This window comes from Mauremys reevesii, linkage group 2, assembly GCF_016161935.1.
Source record: "Mauremys reevesii isolate NIE-2019 linkage group 2, ASM1616193v1, whole genome shotgun sequence".
NCBI classification, from domain to species: domain Eukaryota; kingdom Metazoa; phylum Chordata; order Testudines; family Geoemydidae; genus Mauremys; species Mauremys reevesii.
In genome coordinates, this window is record NC_052624.1 from 127,910,101 (window position 1) to 127,930,287 (window position 20,187).

The window sequence follows — 20,187 nt, forward strand, 5'->3', positions numbered from 1 at the left end:
TTATGAGATTTGTGTACATAGTTTAGCTCAGGGATTCTGTGCTACTAATGGTCCATGTTTTCCCCGGGTTAAACACCAGGGCAACTCTGCTTCAGCATGAAGAATAAGGAAATCCTGAGTCTCAATGACAATGAGTTTACTTGAGAAGAAAAACTTTTTCACTTTTCCCTATGCAAAACGAATGGGAAAACAAGCATGGAGAACGGATGACACCCAGGCCTTCGAAAGAACCGTGTACAGAAAAAACACCACTACTAGGATCTCCTAAAGGTTAAGGATTTATTTTCAATGCTCACATACAACCGAATGATAAATTATTTACACAAAGCATAAGTACAAAAAATATAATACAATTTTATACTGTACATGACATAAAGATTTGGCAGATATGATATGGGGAAAACACTGCACCCAACTGCCAGTCTAGTGGGAGCTCCATGTGTAAACAGGTTCATTAGAAGGTAGGCAGTTAATTGATTTTCAGTGTGTTTAGTCTCTGAGTGAAGATTTGTGAAGCATGTCTTGGGGTAGGAAATTGGCAAGTGGACCAGCAGAGAACCTGACTTCTCTCTCTTAATGATCACTGATTGCTCCTTTCAGAAATATTGCTACTTTCTTCACTGAGGAAGCCAGAAGGATATTAAAATCAATTTTTATTGACTAGTTGAGTAGTGTATTGACAGCTTCTCTTAAGTGATAATAATAGGCTCCTCTAGCCCAAAGATGGTTAGCACCATTACTGGCCAACCAATAAATTCCTGGGGAACTCATTTACAACCGATACAACAAAACTGGGTTTTTTTTATTATTATGTGTCAGGTCTCAGTCACGATACACACTGTCAATGCCAGTATTGAACGCTACAGGGAACACAAACATCAAAGTAATTACAAAGAAGGGCTAAAAGAAGTCAAATTGAGACCTTTCCTGTGAAGGTTTCTGCATTTGTGCACGCCCATGCACTCTTGCACGGAAGTGCATGCGGGGTTTCTCATAAACATGAGGCAAACAAGGATTAAAATACACAAAGAGATTATGGTGTATTTTTGCCCTATAAACTTGGTTCTGCTTCCATTGACATCAATGATGGTTGATTTTAATGGGGACAGGATTTGGCCCAACAGTTATGAACACTGACCAACAGGGACCAACCCCTCAGCTGGTATAAATCGGCACAGTTCCATTGACTCCCATGGTGATACATAGATTTACACCAGCTGCAGATCTGGTCCTAGATCTTCACTAATGAATGATGTATAAAAGAAACTTATTTCAGGGCAATCTCACACAATTTTTCAGGAAGTACCATGGGCATTTTTATTTTATTTCTACACCAATGGTCTGAGCTAGTTCTTCTCAGAAGTGTGTTACAATATGCAGGAGACAAGAAGTGATGAGTTGGGCTTTGTAAAGAGGAATACAGGGCAATTAGTCCCACTTACTTCTCCCCACCTAAACAAGTGCATGATACAGAGATGAATAGTTAAATACAAGCAACTTGATTAACACAGTTTTTATATGGATCCTAAAAAAATAACAACAGTTACTATATTGCCAATAATAATGTTGTAGATTGTTGCAAAATACTGAAGAGACACTGTATTAGCACATATGTGATGGTGGAGGTGGAGGCTGCGGTCACCTTTGGGGATTTATGTGGACATTTGAGTACAGTACAAAAATCTCAGCAATCCATCTATGTAACACAATGCGCAGGGAGTTGTTTCTTTAGCAGGCCAACTCTCAAATACAGAGGAGGTAGAGGGAATTCTTTTAATGAAAAAAGCAAGCCTTCTTTAGTGCCCGATCCGAAGTCTATTGAAGTCAGTGGAAGTGTTTCCACTGATTTCAACAGACATTGGGTCAGACTTTTGTACATGTTCTTCAAGTGCTTTGAAATGAACATTTTGAACTTATTAGTTTAATTTATGAGAGTTTACCATTAAAACCACTCCCAATACCCTACACACACACACACACACACACACACACTAGCAATCTCTTTTGTGTTCATTTTCTATGTAAGTGCTAACATGGGAACAATAAAAAAAATGGCCAACTTCTTTAAACCATTATAATTATCTTTCTAGCACAGTACAGGCAGCTCACTGATCTTTGGAACCAATTAAAGAGAAATATGAAGAGCATTGTGGCTTCCTTTCATTTTCTGTCCTGAGACGAGGGAGACCCACATGAAAACAATTATTTAAAAAAAATCTCCATTGATATCTGCTTCTTATTGTGAAAAACATGAAATACTGTGCAGGTGAAACACATGAAATACTGACCTTTAAAAAGGCACAAGTCATTTTTTAAAAGAAAGTTAAGGCCCCCAGTTTTCAAACATTATTTAAAACCGGTACCTAAAACTGTCCTTAGGCCCCTAGCTATGGGGATGTGATTTTCAGAGTTGCTGAGCACTTGCCCTTCCCACTAACATCAATGAGCGCTGTGGGCACTCAGCAGGTCTGAAAATTAGGCCACTTTTATTTAAATATTTGAAGATGGATTTAGGAACCTGACTTTTGGTGACCAGGTTTGAATATGTTGACTTTTCTTTCTATTAATGGGAAGATGACCTGTAGCCTTATTACATTTGGCAAAGTTGAAGGATGCCACGCTTTGGACTGTGGGTAGTATTTCTCTGTCATTTTTGAGTCTTTAGCTGACCTTCATGTGAATTTCACTCTCAAGTGTCATATATGTTTCAGATACTTACAGAAGAGATTACTGATAGTGGAATGGTCACCCCCAGTTGCTGACAGGAGACAGAAAAGTGAAACTAAATCTTTTGTGTCACGTTCATTTTTTTGGCTTTGTAAGTGTGTCTTTCCTACTCTTAAAGATTTGTGAATATGCTAACATTTTCCTCTCTCCAGACTGAAAACTATACACTTGAAGCAGAACAGTTTATTCACAAACGGGATAGGAAATAACAAACCAAACTACTGTTGTGTCACCCAAGGTCTAACTTTAGAAGTCAAGCCTGCTCCCTTAAAAGCCTTAAAATTACTGGGGAATTATCTTTCCTCAGATGCAGTCCACCCAAACCCAGTCTGATTTGACAAGAGGCTACCTCAAATATCAGGTTTTTTAAAATACAACACTCCTGTAACTAAGTAGAAGAGATGGAGGTACTGATATGTGGAAAGTAAAACTTTGAGGGATAAGTTAAGGGCAACAAGACAGAAAAATGGGTTAATGCTACCAAAGGGTTGGAGGCAAATAAGAAAAGTTTTACAGAAACAGCAGGGGAAAAGGTAGTGCTAGGTAGAATGACGGTTCATTAACAAATAAGGACAGGGATGTAATTCATAATGACTTAAAATGCCTGAGATGAGAAACTCCTTTTCATAATCTTTAATAAGAAAAAAAAGAAAGTTTGAACAATTAGCAAGGAGGCATGTCCTGTAAATATAACAAGAGGTACAGAGGAGTAAAGGGGATGTTTGAACATAAACATAGAAAGCAGACCAGATTATTTATTTTGGGGGATTTTAAGGGAATTAGCTAACAAACACACCACCGATAAAGATCTTAAAAAGTCATACATAACTGGGGGCATATCAAATAACTGTTGAAAAGCAAATGTGGTTGCAAGTTTTCAAAAAAGGAAAGAGCAATCTTTACTAGTACCATCCTATACAATTAATCGATAGTCCTAGTAAAATATTGGAACACACATGAGAAGAAAAATATAATCACGTTTGGGATCAAATCTTGAGAGATGCTGGGCACCTGGAATTCCTAGTCACCTCAACGGGGGTTGCTGCTGATCAGCTCTGTAGGCACTCAACAACTTTTCAGATTTGTCACTTTGGGCTGGATTCAGGAAAGCACATAAGCACATGTATGATTTAAACCATGTTCTTATCTGAAGGAGATGTCTTTACTGAACTGTGGCCAGAAACTTACTGAACTATGAGCAATACATTGCATCAGTTTATAGAAAATGAATCCAGCCAAACGTGAATGACTTTTTCCTTGAATACAGAATTACACAATTAATAACAAAGGACTTGTCATTTAGGTATGTTTTATTAAAGTATTTGATCCTGTTTTTTAAGAAAAAAATTATCTGAAAAAATTGGCTTGGGTAGGAAGCCTATTCTTTTGATAATTGCTATACAAAGCAAGGGCAATGATAAATGTTCTGATTTAGAGGAAGTGTGTAGTGGGGTACTGCAAAGTTGTGTTAGGATCAATCTTATTTAACATTATCATTAAAGACTTGGAAGAGGGAGTAAAAAGCATGTTAATGAAACTGGCAAATGATACTAAATGTGGAGGAATTCTGAACACTATTCAGGCAAAGAAGTAATAAAAATAAAAGAGATTAGAAAGATGGGCAGAAAACAAACAAACAAGCATCAGCTTGGAAAAATGGAAACTAATGCAGTTGGGGGACTCACCGCAAAGAAAAATAATAAAGAGCCCTATGGAGTTATAGTGGGTATCAAGTTATATCTATATGTTCAAAGCAATATTTCTGTAAAAAGGGACAATGCAGTTTGGGTTCCAAAACCAAACACCATGACAAAATTATTTAGATTTCCAATTCCCATGGGAGTCTCAAAGGTAACAGTCCCTTTCTATATAGCTCTTGGTCATATATACCTGGAATACAGTGTTCATTTTGGGACACTACATTTCCAGGGGAAAAAATCAAATTGGAATTAAAAACAAAAATGATTTGTAAACTGGAAAGATCAACTTAAAGAAAAAAAATAAAGAAATATACATTTATATGGCTAAGCTATTTGTTTGAATGGTTTAACATTTGTCTGTGGTACCAGAGTTAAGTCTGTTTACAAGATGACTGAATACATGATAACATTCTATGAATATCTGAAGAGCGTGAACACCAGGGACAGAGAGGAGTACATGGGGTATGACTATAAGTAATGAGTTAACATTTAAAAGAATAAAATTTAAGCTGAATATAAGGAAAAACTCACTGGGAACTAAATGTATTCTAGCGGAGGAATAGTTTCCCAAAGGATATGGTAGAAGTCCCATCACTTGGGACTTCTACAACTAGGCTGGACAAAATAGCAGAAAATGTATTCTAGAGATCAGTCCTGCATTGGCTGGGGGCTGGACTGGACCTAAGAAGCCTTTTCATCTCTAATTTTTATAATTCCAGACAATAAAAGAACCCATTCATCCCCTCCTCTTTTTCCTGTCTCCCAGAGTCCACCTGCTCTGGTTTAATATTCCACTCTGAAGGTGGAGAACCTTGCTCACTTTCTCCTGTGGAAATCATGCTGATCAACTGACTCTTGCTAGTAGGGCATGTGATTAATTTCTTAATAACACTTTGCAGCTCTCTCATTACTTCTTTCCAAGGAGTTCAATAAAGTTTGCAAGCAATCACAAATTAAGGCTCAGACAAACCCTATGCAGATGAGAAGTAGTATCCGCAATCATCTCCTAACACTTGTTTAGAGCTGAGGAAGCTGAGGCAGCAGGAGATGAAGTGACTTGTCAAAAGTCATAACGCAAGTCAGTGGCAGAGCCAGGAATAGAACTCAGGATCCAGATTATGCCCTTAGTTCTAATCACTGTAAATCCAAAATAACTGTAAAGTCTTTAAAGGAATTATTCTGGATTTACGCAGGGTGGAACTGAGAGCAGAATTTGTCTGACATCTCTGCGCTCTCAGTCCTCTGCTTTAACCATTGTATCATACTTCTTTTGAGAATGGAAAATATCTTGCACTGCAATCCTGGCAGCTTTTGCAAGGGCATCTGGCTCTTTAGGCATTCAGTGTGATCTTCAATCCTATAAAGTTCTGTGCAGGGTTCATTTACCCCATTTTTACATGAAACAGTGGCATTTATTTCCAGCAATCTTTATTTGTGAAAATCTCACAGCTATATTTCTATGACTTGCCTCCTAGGTATGTTACATTCCAAAATAACCTTTTAGAGATACAAGACTACTTAATAGGTTCCCAAAAAAGAAAATGCTTTTCAGGACATAGGTGTAAAAGCAATTATACTTCCAGCTTCAAATTTTTACTTAAAAGATGAAACCTTAAACCCAGTGAACTGATTTGCTTGGAATTTTTATTATTTCACTTTTAATCTAGGCCCATTCCTGTAGCTAAGAGAGGGGAGAATTATTTGAAATCCGTATGCTTAGGAATCAGCAAACATGGCTGGCAAATATTGGAGCAACTATGATCTGACTGCTAATTCTGTACCTTCCAAGCTATTCCAGATTTTCAGATGAAGTTTTTCAGAGAGAAACAGAAAACAAAAGTAACAGCCACCAGCTGCATTCTTAGCCCCTGGATTGGGTGTCCACCCACTAAGCTGGTTTAAAAAACAGGTTTAGTTAAATCTATGCAAATTTCTCATGTAGGCAAACCTTCAGTGGTGGAGAGCTGTGTTCAATTCTCTACTGAGCCAGACAGGAGAATTCAGAGAACAATGCCAGTCCAGGAAGATGTTAGGTGAAAAAGTGGCAAAATTAGGGGATTGTAAAGAAAACAAACAAAATGACATCTGTCTCAAAGGAATATATTGTACTCCGCTCACCACTTCTGACAGAGTCGGATTCCCTTCCATTTAACTTGCCATTGAGAATGACTCTTTGTATTCAGTTCCCTACTGCTGCTGAGTCATGAACACATCTTTTGCCTACACTTTCAGCAGAACATCCATTGAAACAAAAGGACTATTAGGACAGAGAGGTATGTCTGATGGGCAATCTGGTATGTCTGACTATTCAGGAGATAAGGGTTGAATATGTCTGCTTTTGCCAATTTGGAAAAGCTTATTCAAGCAAAAGACTAAAGTCTGTGTGCAATTTAAATAATGAATGTGCCAAACCATCAATTGACATTTCCACATAATTCTAATCCAACTTCCTTTGACTATTGCTATTGGTGTTGAAATACCTGCCAAATCTTCCACCTGAAAAATCTTTAACTTTAGATTGAGAGTTTAATGAATTCCCTTTTCATATCACCTCAGTCACAAAATCACCAACCTCCCCTCCCACCAAAGCAAACACCCCCCCCAACCCCACAAAGTGGCAAAAACTTATCTGATCATTCAATCTATTTCTCTACCAGTGATGGATTATTCCATACAGTACATTTTCTAGTATTCTGTCCATTGTAATTTCAGAAGTCTGAAGATATGGGACTTTCACCACTTCCCCTAGGAGACTATCATACAGAGTGTCAGATTTTACCTGCCAAGAGCATTTCTGCAAAAACAAAGAGGAAAAAAAGGGAATTTTATCTATAACTAAGAAGAGCAAAGGCCATGCGAGAGAAATTAAAATACTGGTGTATTGCTGGAGGCAATGTGATCAGTAAGAATTTCTAGGTGCTAAACAAAGCAGTCCATCTACCAATCAAGCTGATATTCTTGTGTGACTTGAATGCTAGTTCCCTTTAAAAAAATGAAAACAAACAAACAAAACATGATGGATCCCAGATCATTACTTAGTTTGGGAGATTATGTCTTTTAAATCAAGAGAAGCAAAATATCCTGTTTATAATTAATTTTATTTAGCAAAGGAAAAAATGAATTCAAATATTCCACTCAATGAATGCATAAAAATTCCCTGATAATCAAGATCCAGATTTGAAATTAACTTTTAGTAAATTCATTTCTGATTTTCATTAGCACCACAGTTTTCCTTCTGCTGTTTCTGGGCTCTTGGAGAAAGAAATAGGACACTTTGGGCTGTAAACAATTTAGCATGTGATCAACTTTTCTCACGAGTAGTACGATTCACTTAAATAGCATTACTTAAATGGTAATAAAGTTATACATGTGCTCAAAGTGTTTGCAGGATTTGGGTCTTAGGCCCTGATCCAGCAAAACAGTAAACTTTAAGCATGTATTTAAATTCCATTTATTTCAATGGGACTACTCATGTGCTTAAAGATAAACAAACATATATATGCTTTACTGAAGTGGGGCCTTAATTATTCTATAATTATAAAAAAAATTAAATTATTTCTTTTCATTAACATTTCTTACATCTTAAATCTCACTCTCTTTTCTGTTTTGTATGGCCATATCCAATATGCTGAGCACTTTTTTCTTTAATTAATCACCTTGTAGCTCTTTATTTTATATTGATTTGAAACTTCCCTCAGGTTTCTGTGTTATTCTGATACTGTTAACAACTACTTCCCTGTACTTTACAGAATTTCCCATACCTTTCCAGGATTTTAATTAGTATTATTTCATATCACAGAAAATCAAAGCCAATTCAATGCCCCTCTATCTCCTGCTCTGTTATGAAAAGTCAAACCCCAACCAAAACTCCCTTATTTTTATCTGAACCACACTCTGCAGCAGCAGGCAATTGCAGATATCTGAAAAAAAGCTTCTACTAAAAGTAAGTTTAGATGAAAGTAAAGGACTTCAGATTCAAATTGAAGTACAAGATACAATCTGCAAGCATCGTAGTGGATTTTCCAAGCAACTGAGCAATATATTCCCATGTATCTCATATTGAATCAAGCCCCAAATGTCTACACACACACACAGCTCTAATTTGAACTGTTGAATGAAAACATATACTTTACAGCACCAGCCATTGCAATCTTCCTTTTTTCTTTTTGTACTGGTGTTACACAGAAAAAAAATTGCAGATTTAAGATGATATATTTTGGCCGGTTCTGGAGAAATTTTTATTTTAAACTTCAGTCTAGGTTTCATTTAAACGTAAGTGCAACATGAAAGAAAGTTTTAAAATGAATGTATTGAGCGAGCACCGGTATTTTAGAGATGGCCAATCCTGCCATTAGAAGTAATATAATATTTTATCCAGAACAGAGAACTATATCAGAGCCAAAAATCTCGGAGAGAACTGGAGGGAATTAGAGGGGTCAGGGACTTGAATTCCTCTCTCAAGACAAGAACAAGAGTCTAGGGCCAAATTTTCCCCTCATACAAATTCCCACTGGCTTACATGAGAATTGTATGCAAGTGTTCACAGGATTTTAAAAATTCAAACTTTTATGGTCTGAAAAAAACAACCATTTTCATGTGCATTTAGATGTCAGAAATCCACTTCACACCAAAATGTGTGTCCTACCAATTTTAGAGCAAAAACTTTTAAAGAAATGGTTAAAAAATTAAAAAGAAAATCTGACTGGGGTGCTACTTTTGTGTCTGTCCACCTTCAAGGCCAGGCTCCATTAATGCCATACGTGCAACTGTGCAGCTCTCAGAGGCAGAACAAATAGACACAATTAATACATTTTAAATACCTCTAAATTAACCAAAATACTTTTCAACACACAAAAATGTCACAGCTTTAAAGGCTGATCTGTCTCAGGATCTTCCAAGACTAGTCCCACTGGGAAACTTGGGATCTCCCTTTTCCAGTGATATGAAGATGCCATTTCTTACCCTGAAGGAACATGAGATACAGACATAAAACCTTTTTGTGCTATAGGACTAATTATTGCCCCAGCTTGGGCCACAGGGTAATTTGGGGAAATACATTTCATATTTGAAAGAAACGAAGGAAACATTTCTCTGGTAGGTTGATTTTTTTTTAAATGACATCACTTTGAAGCTGCTCAGAGATTTGGAATGTTTGAAATTGTCCTGTGGGAGATGGATTAGTGGGCAGAGTGCAGGAAGGCTAAATGCAGTTAATCATATGGCTTTGCAATTTATCCCATGGGTATTACCATCACAAATCTAATACAGTGACTATATATGGAATGGCCAATAGATCTATATAGTTAGATATATGCCCCTCAAAAATATTGTAGAGTAAAACATGGAGTCATTTCAGATAATTTTAATAAAAACATTAAAATTCAAAAGATAGATACTTTAAATATTTTAAAAACTATGGGTCTAATAGCTAATATGCTAAATTTAAAATACAGAAGCCAGACTAACACTGCTGTTAGTAGAGAAGCAAGGAAGAAAAGTGGGGTTTCTAGTTTTGTTTTTTGTTTGGTTCTGTTTGGTTTGTTTTTCAGGCAGTGGCAGCAATTCAGATTTTATTTTCTTTATGCTATTTAAATGAAGCGTTTTATTTCGCAGCAGCAGCAGAGTGATGCTAATACCAAACTGGTTATGATTTGGAAAGTTCCCCCTCCCCATTCCATTGAATTTTTTTGAAAAGGTAATTTCATCTTTCCTAAGGGAAATAAATGTGTGAGGCAGTTTTGTAGGAAACACATCAAAAGTACAGTATTACAATGGTAGATAAAAGAGGATTAGTGCCACCACATTTTTTTGTGTGAACCTGTCTGAGGATGGAGGATTTATTTTTAATTGACAGTTAAAATGAACATTGAAAATACTCCTGTGGAAACACTTAGGAAACCAGTCTTAATTATTTTCACAGAACCTAAGTAAAATATGGTATTTGAACCTATTCCGATTCAAAAGTATTGCTCACTGCAACATGTTATGAAGAATTAGTCCCATAATTAATCTAGAATCTTGCCATCTAAGTTAGAGGGCTACTGAAGGAAGGGAGATAGCTCAGTGGTTTAAGCATTGGCCTGTTAAACCCAGGGGTATAAATTCAATCCCTGAAAGGGTTGTTTTAGGATCAATGGCAAAAATCTGTCTGGAGATTGGACCTGCTGCCTCATATTCCTAAATAGCCCCCTCAAGGATTGAACTCACAACCCTTGGTTTAGGGAGCCAATGCTCAAACCACTGAGCTATCCCTCCCCCAACCTTGATACTCTATGATTCTAAATTCATACACACCCTCACACAAAATTCTATGTTCCTTGGCATTTTTTAATAGATTTGCCTTGCAGAATTTTGAACCATTACATTCTAACATTTGCCTTTGCAAACCTTTTCCCTTTGTATCTAGCTATACTTTAATCTAAAGACCACAGGCTCTTCCATGTTAAAACATCTCCACTTCGCATTTTCTCCCTCCAACCTGCCCCCCTTTTGACATTTCTGATGTGATAATCTTGGTATGGTATATAGTTTAAAAGCAGGCAATGATTTAAATCTTCTTATTCACTTTTTAATTTTGTTTAGGAAGTCTTTGAGAATAGCATTTAGAAACCTTTGAATTGTCCTTTAGGTTCAGCACTCTGGGATGAACAAATGTCCCACACTCCTGCCATTTTCACTTCAATGGTACACCAGGAATTTCTCTTCCAAATATACAAATATTACAGATGTGGTGGGAGAAGAGGAGACCAAGAGAAGTTGGGCCATCATTTGAAGACTGCTACTGTTTCCTCACCTGCCCTTGCACAAGAATTTAAAAGTGACAGCTTAAAAAGCAGCTAGTATGTTAAATATTCACATCAATGGAGCCTCAAAGGAAGCCCACTTTAAACAACATTATTAATGGTCCTGGCATAGGTTGATTAGCATGGATCAGACACATCAAGAAGATGAAAACAATGCTTTTCATAACACATCTGGCACTTTTTCTTCCTTTTGTTGTTGTTTTCAAACAGGCATGTATAAACAAGGACTTGTGAGAAGAAAAGCAATTCTATTATTAGGCATATGTTCCCAGGAGTGTCAAGGAAAGGGTGTGGAGGATAAATCATGGTACGGTTGTTTCTGCCGCTCACTGGCATGTTTTTGGATGCTACAGCAGACTAGTCAAGTGGGTTCCATATGCACACTCTGAGGAGAAGAGGTCTTTGGAATGCCATGAATCATGCAAGTCCGTACAGTACAGTAACATTAGTTACTAACGACATGCAGAAAATGTTCAAATGTAACCTCCCAAAAATAAAATAAACAAGATAAAGGCTTAAATTATCTCACAACTTTGAACCATCTATTCAGATTTCCCTTTTTGCCACAAGAAGCATATCTCTTGGTATATTCTGTTTGCTTCAAGATCTAAACAGCTGGAAAACTTCCAAGAGTTCCAGCTGAAACACTTCACAGTCTAGGAAGATTAACTCTGGATTGTTGGAGTTCCTACAAAATAACACTGTGCTGCCAAATTTCTCCTCATCATTTACTCAATGTTCTATGAGCTTTTTTGGCAATATCATGTCAGGAAGACTCCTCAGAGGGCCCCACTGCTAGATGCAGAGTTTTCTCCTCAAACCCAGTGGAAACAAGCAGACAATGTCCAAAAGGAAATAGAAGTCACATTCCTGGCACCCTCTTCAAAGGGGTTACAGTCTTTTAAAAAGCGCAAGAAATTAGTTTGCAACATGTTAGAGAAATCTGACTGAACATTTATAAACACGAACAAAGTGATCTACTCCTCAGGACTCATTCCACTATGCCCAGCTACTAAATCTGCATTCCGTACTGCAGGCCAACCTTTCACTCTTGCAAAAGGGAACATCATGTCACATACAGGTGTTTGTTTTTTTGGCAGTAATGGGATACTGATGGCTTGGACTGTGCTTGAAATGTCTCCGAACTTCATCTCTGAAGCCTCAAACACATGAGCGGTCATGTAGCACAGGCTTTGGGGGACTGGGGAGTTACCAGAGGCCAGAAAATACACAAATCCATTAGTACTCATCATAATTATTGAGATCTGTAAAATAGGCATTAGAATAGGTCTTTGCAGTAAGATGTGGATTGAAGTATTTGTTTCTCTCCTCCAAGATCAGGTTGTTTTTGTTAAATGCCTAGAAAAAGAATAGCAAAATGTATCATTTTACTAAGATAATTTTAGTGGACAAACCTCCAGGGTCACAGATTCAAACAACAATGCAACCAGAGTGCCCCTGAAATACATATGTTTACTACAAAACTCTGCATTTGTATGCACATATGTGTTACAATGAAGCCCTTAACTACATGATCCCATACAGTATTGTTCCAATACAACAATATAACCTTATAGGTTTTTTTTTTCCAATCTAAGATAATCACATGTAGGTTTTTATACTATATATTCTTCTTTCTTATAGTATCAGAGGGGTAGCCGTGTTAGTCTGGATCTGTAAAAGCAACAAAGAATCCTGGCATATTTTTTCCAATCTAAGATAATCACATGTAGGTTTTTATACTATATATTCTTCTTTCTTATAGTATTTTCATTGTCAAAACGGTTCTGTACAGCTTCGTCAACTTAGACTTTTTATATAATTTCCCTCTAGATTACGCATTCCTTGATTTTGAGTGAAAAATTTTAAAGAACATCTAAGTGATTTAGGAATATAAATTCCATTTTCAAAAGAGGTTTAGGCATTTTAGAGTCAGATTTTCAAAGGTATTTAGGCACTTAAACATGCAGATAAGTGCCTAGTGGATTTTCAAAAATACCTAAATAGGATACCCCATTGATTGCAAAGTATAATCTCTCTTTCCTAATTTCCTAGATTTTTTATTTAAGAAACAAATGGAAAAAGCAAAAAAGAAAAAGATTAACTATCCAGGACTTCACAAACACTTCAGAAAATTTTGCTATAGCACATAAATTCAATAATTTGAATGTATTTGGCTAGATAGCATACAAATGCCCAATCTTGCATACTTTAGGAATTTTGCAATAGGAAGCTGTTCTAAATCATTGTAAGTAGACTTGTCATGATTAGATTTGTTATAGGTAGATACTGGTAAATGTCAATTTCATCATACACTAAGGGTAGGTCTATACTTACCCGCCGGGTCGAAGCGTAGAGTTCGACTTCTCGGAGTTCGAACTATCGCGTCTAGATTAGACGCGATAGTTCGAACTCCGAACGCGCTCCCGTTGACTCCGGAGCTCCACCACCGCAAACGGCGGTGGCGGAGTCGACGGGGGAGCCACGGACTTCGATCCCGCGGCGTCTGGACAGGTAGGCAGTTTGAACTAAGGTAGTTCGACTTCAGCTACGCTATTCGCGTAGCTGATTTATCGCGTGTAGTGTAGATGCGATAAATCGATCCCCGATGGCTCTCCCGTTGACTGCTGAACACTAGCTTGGTGAGAGGTGGAAGCAAAGTCGACGGGGGAGCGGCAGCCGTTGATCCCGTGCCGCGAGGATGCAAAGTAAGTGATTCTAAGTCGAACTAGGATACATCGACTTCACCTACGCTATTCTCGTAGCTGAAGTTGCGTATCTTAGATTGATCCCCCCCCATGTAGACCAGGCCTTAGACAGGCAAAGTAAGAAAAAATGTTGCTTCAGAATTTATTAGATAAGGAAATTTACTTTATGTGTTTTAACATGTGATGTTGACACTTGATATTTTAACAGTTATAAAGCTTTAACTTTTAGAATCTTGAAGTCTAATGTCATTGTCTGTCCCTCCCCCATTCCCAGATCTCCCCCCATAATTTCCCCAAACTGTGAAAATTTAAATTGCTAAAACCAAAAAATACTTAAAACTCACAATTTTGCACATCTGTGAAAATTTAAATAGATAAAACTCTAAAAAATGCTTAAAAATAAACATTGACATTATCTATTGAAACTATATAAAATAAAAATTGAATTCTGCAAAGCCTAAATATAAGAGGTGAAATATTACAGAGGAATTTATAATCTATGGCAATGTAGTGTAGATATCATGCCAGATTCTCAGCTAGTATAAATTTATGCAGCTTGATTCACACTGTGCTATGCAGATCAATACCAGTTGAAGATCTGACCCATCACAGATTTGGTTCAAAGATTATAAGGCAGAAGGGACAACCGTGATCATTTAGTCTGACCTCTTGCATAACACAGGCAACAGAACTTCCCTGAATTAATTCCTGTTCGAACTACAGCATATCTTATCGAAAAACACCGAATCTTCATTTAAAAAATTGCCAATGATGGAGAATCCACCACAAGCCTTGGGTAAATTGTTCCAAAGATTAATTACCTTCCCTGTTAAAAATATGCAATTTATTTCCATCTGAATTTATCTAGCTCCAACTTCAAGCCATCGGATCTTATTAAAGCTTTGTCTGTTGAACTGAAAAGTCCATTATCAAATTTTTGTTCCCCATGTAGGTACTTATAGACTGTGATCAAGTCACTCCTTAACCGTCTCTTCGTGGCTCTTCTCTTAAACTTTCAAATTTATCCACACCCTATCTGAACTGTGGACTTCAGTGCCAAATACAGAGGTAATATAGGTTTCAGAGTAGCAGCCGTGTTAGTCTGTAGAGGTAATATAGCCTCCCTACTCCAACTCTATATTCTCTATTTTATATATCCAATGGTCATACTAGCCCTTTTGGCCACAGCGTCGCACTGGAAGCTCATGTTCAGGTGATTACCCAGCATGAATGTCAAGTCCCTTTTAGAGTCACTGCTTCCCAGGATTCAGTCCCCCATTCTGTAAGTAAGAGCTACACTCTTTGTATTAGGATGTATAAATTCACATTTGGCCTTATTAAAGCACATATTTGTTTGCTTGAGCCTAACTTACAAAGCAATCCAGATCATTTTGTATCTCTGTCCTCTTCATTATTTACATTTCCCTTAATCTTTCTCTTCTGCAAACTTTGTCTGTGATAATTTTATGTTTTCTTGAAAATCACTGTTCACCAGCTAAATCACACACATATAATGGGACGGAGGACAGAAGCTTTTGCTGCCTGCTATTTGAACTAAAGGAAAGTCTCCATTAGGTACCACTATGATTTTTGAGGTCCAAATCTACTTTTTAAACTAGATACTGGAGGACGATACTTTCAAAGAAAACACTTGAGCAATAGTCTGATATCTTTCAACAAAGGCCAGTGGTGCACAAATTGTACATCCCAGCCAATGCATGATAATATCTTCAGTGTAATATAGGCTGGTGTGATAAGAAATCTATAATTATTACACTACAAATATGAATCGAATTTAGTTATTCGAACATCTGGTATTTGTATATTTAATATTTGTATGATCTTGAGTCCACCTTTCACTGTAAAAATGTATCATTAGAATTCCTTTGGTACACTGTAATTACTGTATACAGTTATACATAGCTACACATTACAGACAACTCTATCCATTGCTTACCTTGATGGCTTCTACAGAATCATATTTGTCCAGTTTGTTGATATGGTTAGTGATACTGGTATTAAGAGGAGCTGGCGACACTGGATGGATAACAGTTGCATCATGGGATTGCTGCTGATATCGTTGGCAGTAAGTGTAAACAAGCAGTGTAAGGAGGCAGCCAAGTATAGAACTGCTCAAGCCCACTGCAATCATGTGGAACATGTTAAACTCTGAAGAACGGATAGCAAAAGACAGCATTACCTTTAAGGCAGTCACAATCAGAGTATTGAAACATTTGAAAAAAACACAAACAGGTGCTTTGATCCAGAAGGGAATAAAGTATCTCATGGAGTTATGCATTTCTTGGAAATGTCAATCGCCAAGATTTTTACTTGTAATTGAAAATACATTGCATATCTCTAGAGATCACTATCAGCATCTTATATCACCATATCTGTAGCACTGTAAATTTGATTATGGCTGGGTTTTCAAAAGGAGTTAGGTGCCCAACTCCGATTGAAATTAATTGCATTTCTTTAAGTATTTTGAAAATGTCTGCCTAAATTCAGTTCTGTAAATTGTACTGCAAAGTATCCAACATCACCATTTCCATTTTCATGTAGTATTTTTAAAAGATATATTATCTACACCAATTCATTTTGATTGAATCAAATCATCTCCTTGAATGTTGGTCTTCTAATTATTTCTGTTATACTCAGTGACTAGTAGGGACAATTTAGAACAAAAGAACTAAGGGGAAATCCAAGTAAGTTTAATCAAAACCAATAAAAGACACCTACTCCTGCTCTCCCTAAAAGACTCTGGAAGTCTCCTTTACCTGGTGCTTTCTTCCAGGGGCAATGGCCTGGTGCTTTTCAAACACCCCATTCACCTCCTGGTGGGCCCCCTCGCTCTTCCTATATCTTCAATGTGTGGCCAAGTTGCTCACTTCCCCATCCTGCATAATTATTTTTGTAAGTGGGGGTGGGAGGGGGAGTATTAGCACTGTAGGGAGAACAGGGGAACAAGGATTTCCCAACGTCCAATACATGCTGGAGCATCTCAGCCTGAGAGTTCAAGAGAAGTGTAATGTACAGCAGTATAAGCAGGAATCTTTCCACTTGCTCCGCCCCTAGATGATATTGTGGGATCTGTAGAATAGGTGGCCCCCCGAAAGAAGTAAAATTGGGAAGCAAGCCCAAAGCTTGAAAATCTGGGAAGGAGCCAGATGCTCATTCCCTGATGCCATTGAGGGGGTGAGAGATAGCAGGAGACACACAGACGGACAGACACACACACACACCAGAAGTTGGCACCAGCTACTGATGAATTAGAGGTAAGTGAATTACATTGCCTTGCACCACTTTTTCAAAGATAGAGCTGTGTTTGTTTGGTGTGGTGAATGAAGGGATAACAACAAATAGTTCAAATTTTTATCCTGATTACCCAGCTTAGTTTTATACAAACTGACATTTGATTGACTAAAAGTGCCCAAATGATGGATTATAGGCCTAGATCATCAAAAGTATTTAGGTGCCTAACTCTCATTGATTATAATTAAGGCTAAGATTTTGTCATGGGTATTTTTAGTAAAACTCATGGACAGGTCACAGGCAATAAATAAAAATTCACAGAAGCCTGTGACCTGTCCCTGACTTTTACTAAAAATATCCCTGACAAATTGGGAAGGGAGGAGGATCCAGCAACCACAGCTGCTGGGGCTCTGGGGTTTCCCCCAGTGCCCTTGGTGGCTTATCAGCTGTGGGGTTCCCATGCCGCCCATAGTGACTTGGCAGCTGCAAGGGGGGGCTCCGCCGCTTGTGGTGGCTTGGGAGCTGCGAGGGTGCCCCAAACCATGCCCAAGGGCTGGGAGCTCCAGGGAACCCCCATCCTCTGTGATGGTTGGGAGGTCCGGGGACCCCCGGGTGGCTGGGAGCTGCAGCGGGGCTGCCAACTGCCAGCTCCAGCCCTGCTGCCCCAGGGCTGAAGTGGAAAATGTCACGGAGGACTCTGGAAGTCACATAATTGTAGCCTTAATCATAATGGGAGGTACGTGTCTCAAAAACTGGGCCATAGTGTCTCTGCTGAAAATTGGGTAGTAGCACTGGAATATAGAAAGGGATATTCGTAGAGGCCCTATTTTCAGCAGGTACATAAATCAGTACTTATATGCCTCAAATAGGTTTTAGGTGCCTAAATGTGGATTTAAGTGGCTAACTTGGGTACTAATATATGTAAGTGGCCCATGAATCACTTTCCATCTTTTGGCAAAAGTTTTCCCCAGACACAGAGCTTGGTAAAAAAGTGAGGAAGCCAGAAAACAATCAATTCAGAGTGAATCTCAGAGTAGAACACATTGTGCACACTGATGACTTCACTTTTCCCCACTGAACTCACTCCCCTTTCCTTTAATGAAAAATTGCTTCCATTGTACATAAGAATGCTAGAATCAGCCAGAGCTTTGACTGTGGCTAAATACTTAGTAGGTGCAATTGTTATAAACTAAAATAAGGTGTTATTTTATTTTTACATTTTTCAACAATTATTTCTCTTCCTGCTCAGGACCTGTTTTGCTAACGTTGTGGTTGTTTTGCAGGGGATTTTATATTTTGTTTGTTTTGTTTTTGGCAGCTTGCCTGATAATGAGCTATAGATACAGTCTAAGACATTAAATGGGTGACTAAGATGACTCAAGGTTGTTCATTTGACTCCTAAGTGTGGATAGTGAAATTATTATCCTGGATTGGTGCAGTGACTTTTCAGATTTTTGATCTGCAAGTAACTTACTTATAATAGGGCTTTCTACTGCAGAGAGAAGGGTGATTGCCTTGGGGAAGGCAAGAAGGAGAGAGTAAGAACTTCAGGTAACATGCTGTTGACTCAAAGGTAGCCAGTGGCAGTCAGATATTTAATGAGGAAGCTTCTGGTAACTACAGTCTGTTTTTCTCAGAAAATGTAAGTAATGAGAATATGGAATTTAGAAGGTAGAGTAAATGAGAAGGGAGCAAGAGGTGAAACAAATGGAGAAAAATAGGAATCAATTATACCGTTTAAAAAAAAACAGGTAAAGATTCTGCTACAGAGAAATGAAAAACTTACCACCACATAGTTTTTCTTCTATGATGCTAGATCTTGCTACTGATATTTCTAGAAAAACAAATAATGTAATTTCAATGTTTAGCTAAAACATAGCAAAGACATACTAAGCTGATGAATAGAGAATAAGATTTTTTTAAAATTTATTTCACCATATTCATTCCAGGTTAGAGCTGTGAGAAAAGATTACGCTCCCCCCGCCCTCCAGTCAAAACTGGCCAACCTCCCCAAACAAATCTTCACTCTGCGTTCCATGAAAAATAACATTAAACATTACTCATTTTTGTCTCAAAATTCTCAAGAGTTAAACAAATAGCAGATACTGAGGTGGGAAACTTCTTTAATTGGCAAGCCACTTCTCCCCCACAAAATGGTGAGTTTCTGAAATGGGAAAATGGAAAAAAGATCACAGGCTAGCTCAGGGGTGCAATAATGTTATTTTAGCATGAAGACCCATGTCTACTGGTGAAAATATCAGTTTCTTCTGACATCAGTGTGACCTATGAGACCTTCATTGCCCACTGACAAAAGGGTTTGCTGTCATGTAACAGCAACTGCAATCAAGCCTGACAAACTCACTGTAGCTAACATATTGCTGCCATGGTATTTATCTATAAAGAATGTCATGTAAGGTGTCAAATGAAAACTTACATCATACTGGTCATCATAATCACTGTGTGATGTAACAATTAAAAAGTTGTAGATATGTACTAAAAATATGCGCAAACCATGAAACCAGGCAGGGTTTGGTAAGCAAGTTTTTCCTAGACAAAGGAATATTGATTTGCCTGTCTGCCTATGTCTCAAATGTAAATGGATCAGGGTAGGCCAAAGACAATGAGAATCAAATTTGCATCTGAAGTCAATCAGAAAATCAAATTATCAAGAGGACCAACCTCTTCCAAAGGCATCGTCCATGAAGCATCTTGGCTATCAGATGAAAGGCCTGCAGGCTGTGACTGAGGAGGAAGATGTGGTCCTGTGAGATCACGTCTCCCTCCAGCGGGAGCACCAGTCTGACCGATAGTGCTAGTACCAGCCGAGAACCAGGGTTGTTGGGACCATGCTGGGGCGATAAGTATAAGCCATGAATTCTGTTAACATGACGGGCCAAAGGGTAGCACTGAAAATGGAAGTGGGATCTATTTACCATGAACTTGAGGAAAATTTGATGGTTCTGATGAATTGCTATGTGAAAATATGCATCCTTTAAG

At 37.9% G+C, this 20,187-nt stretch overlaps 1 protein-coding gene across 1 annotated transcript in view; it reads right to left on the bottom strand.

Moving 5' to 3' along the window:
* Nucleotides 1–7,039: 7,039 nt before the first annotated feature.
* SEMA5A (semaphorin 5A) overlaps nt 7,040–20,187 on the bottom strand; it is a 633,881-nt gene continuing 620,733 nt past the window's right edge. Inside the window, exons 20-22 of the mRNA XM_039523675.1 lie at nt 18,977–19,024; nt 15,896–16,107; nt 7,040–12,589 (exon numbers count right to left, since the gene is read on the bottom strand). Coding sequence (XP_039379609.1) covers nt 12,470–12,589; nt 15,896–16,107; nt 18,977–19,024 — 380 coding nt within the window. The 3' untranslated portion in view covers nt 7,040–12,469. The remainder of the gene's footprint in view (nt 12,590–15,895; nt 16,108–18,976; nt 19,025–20,187) is intronic.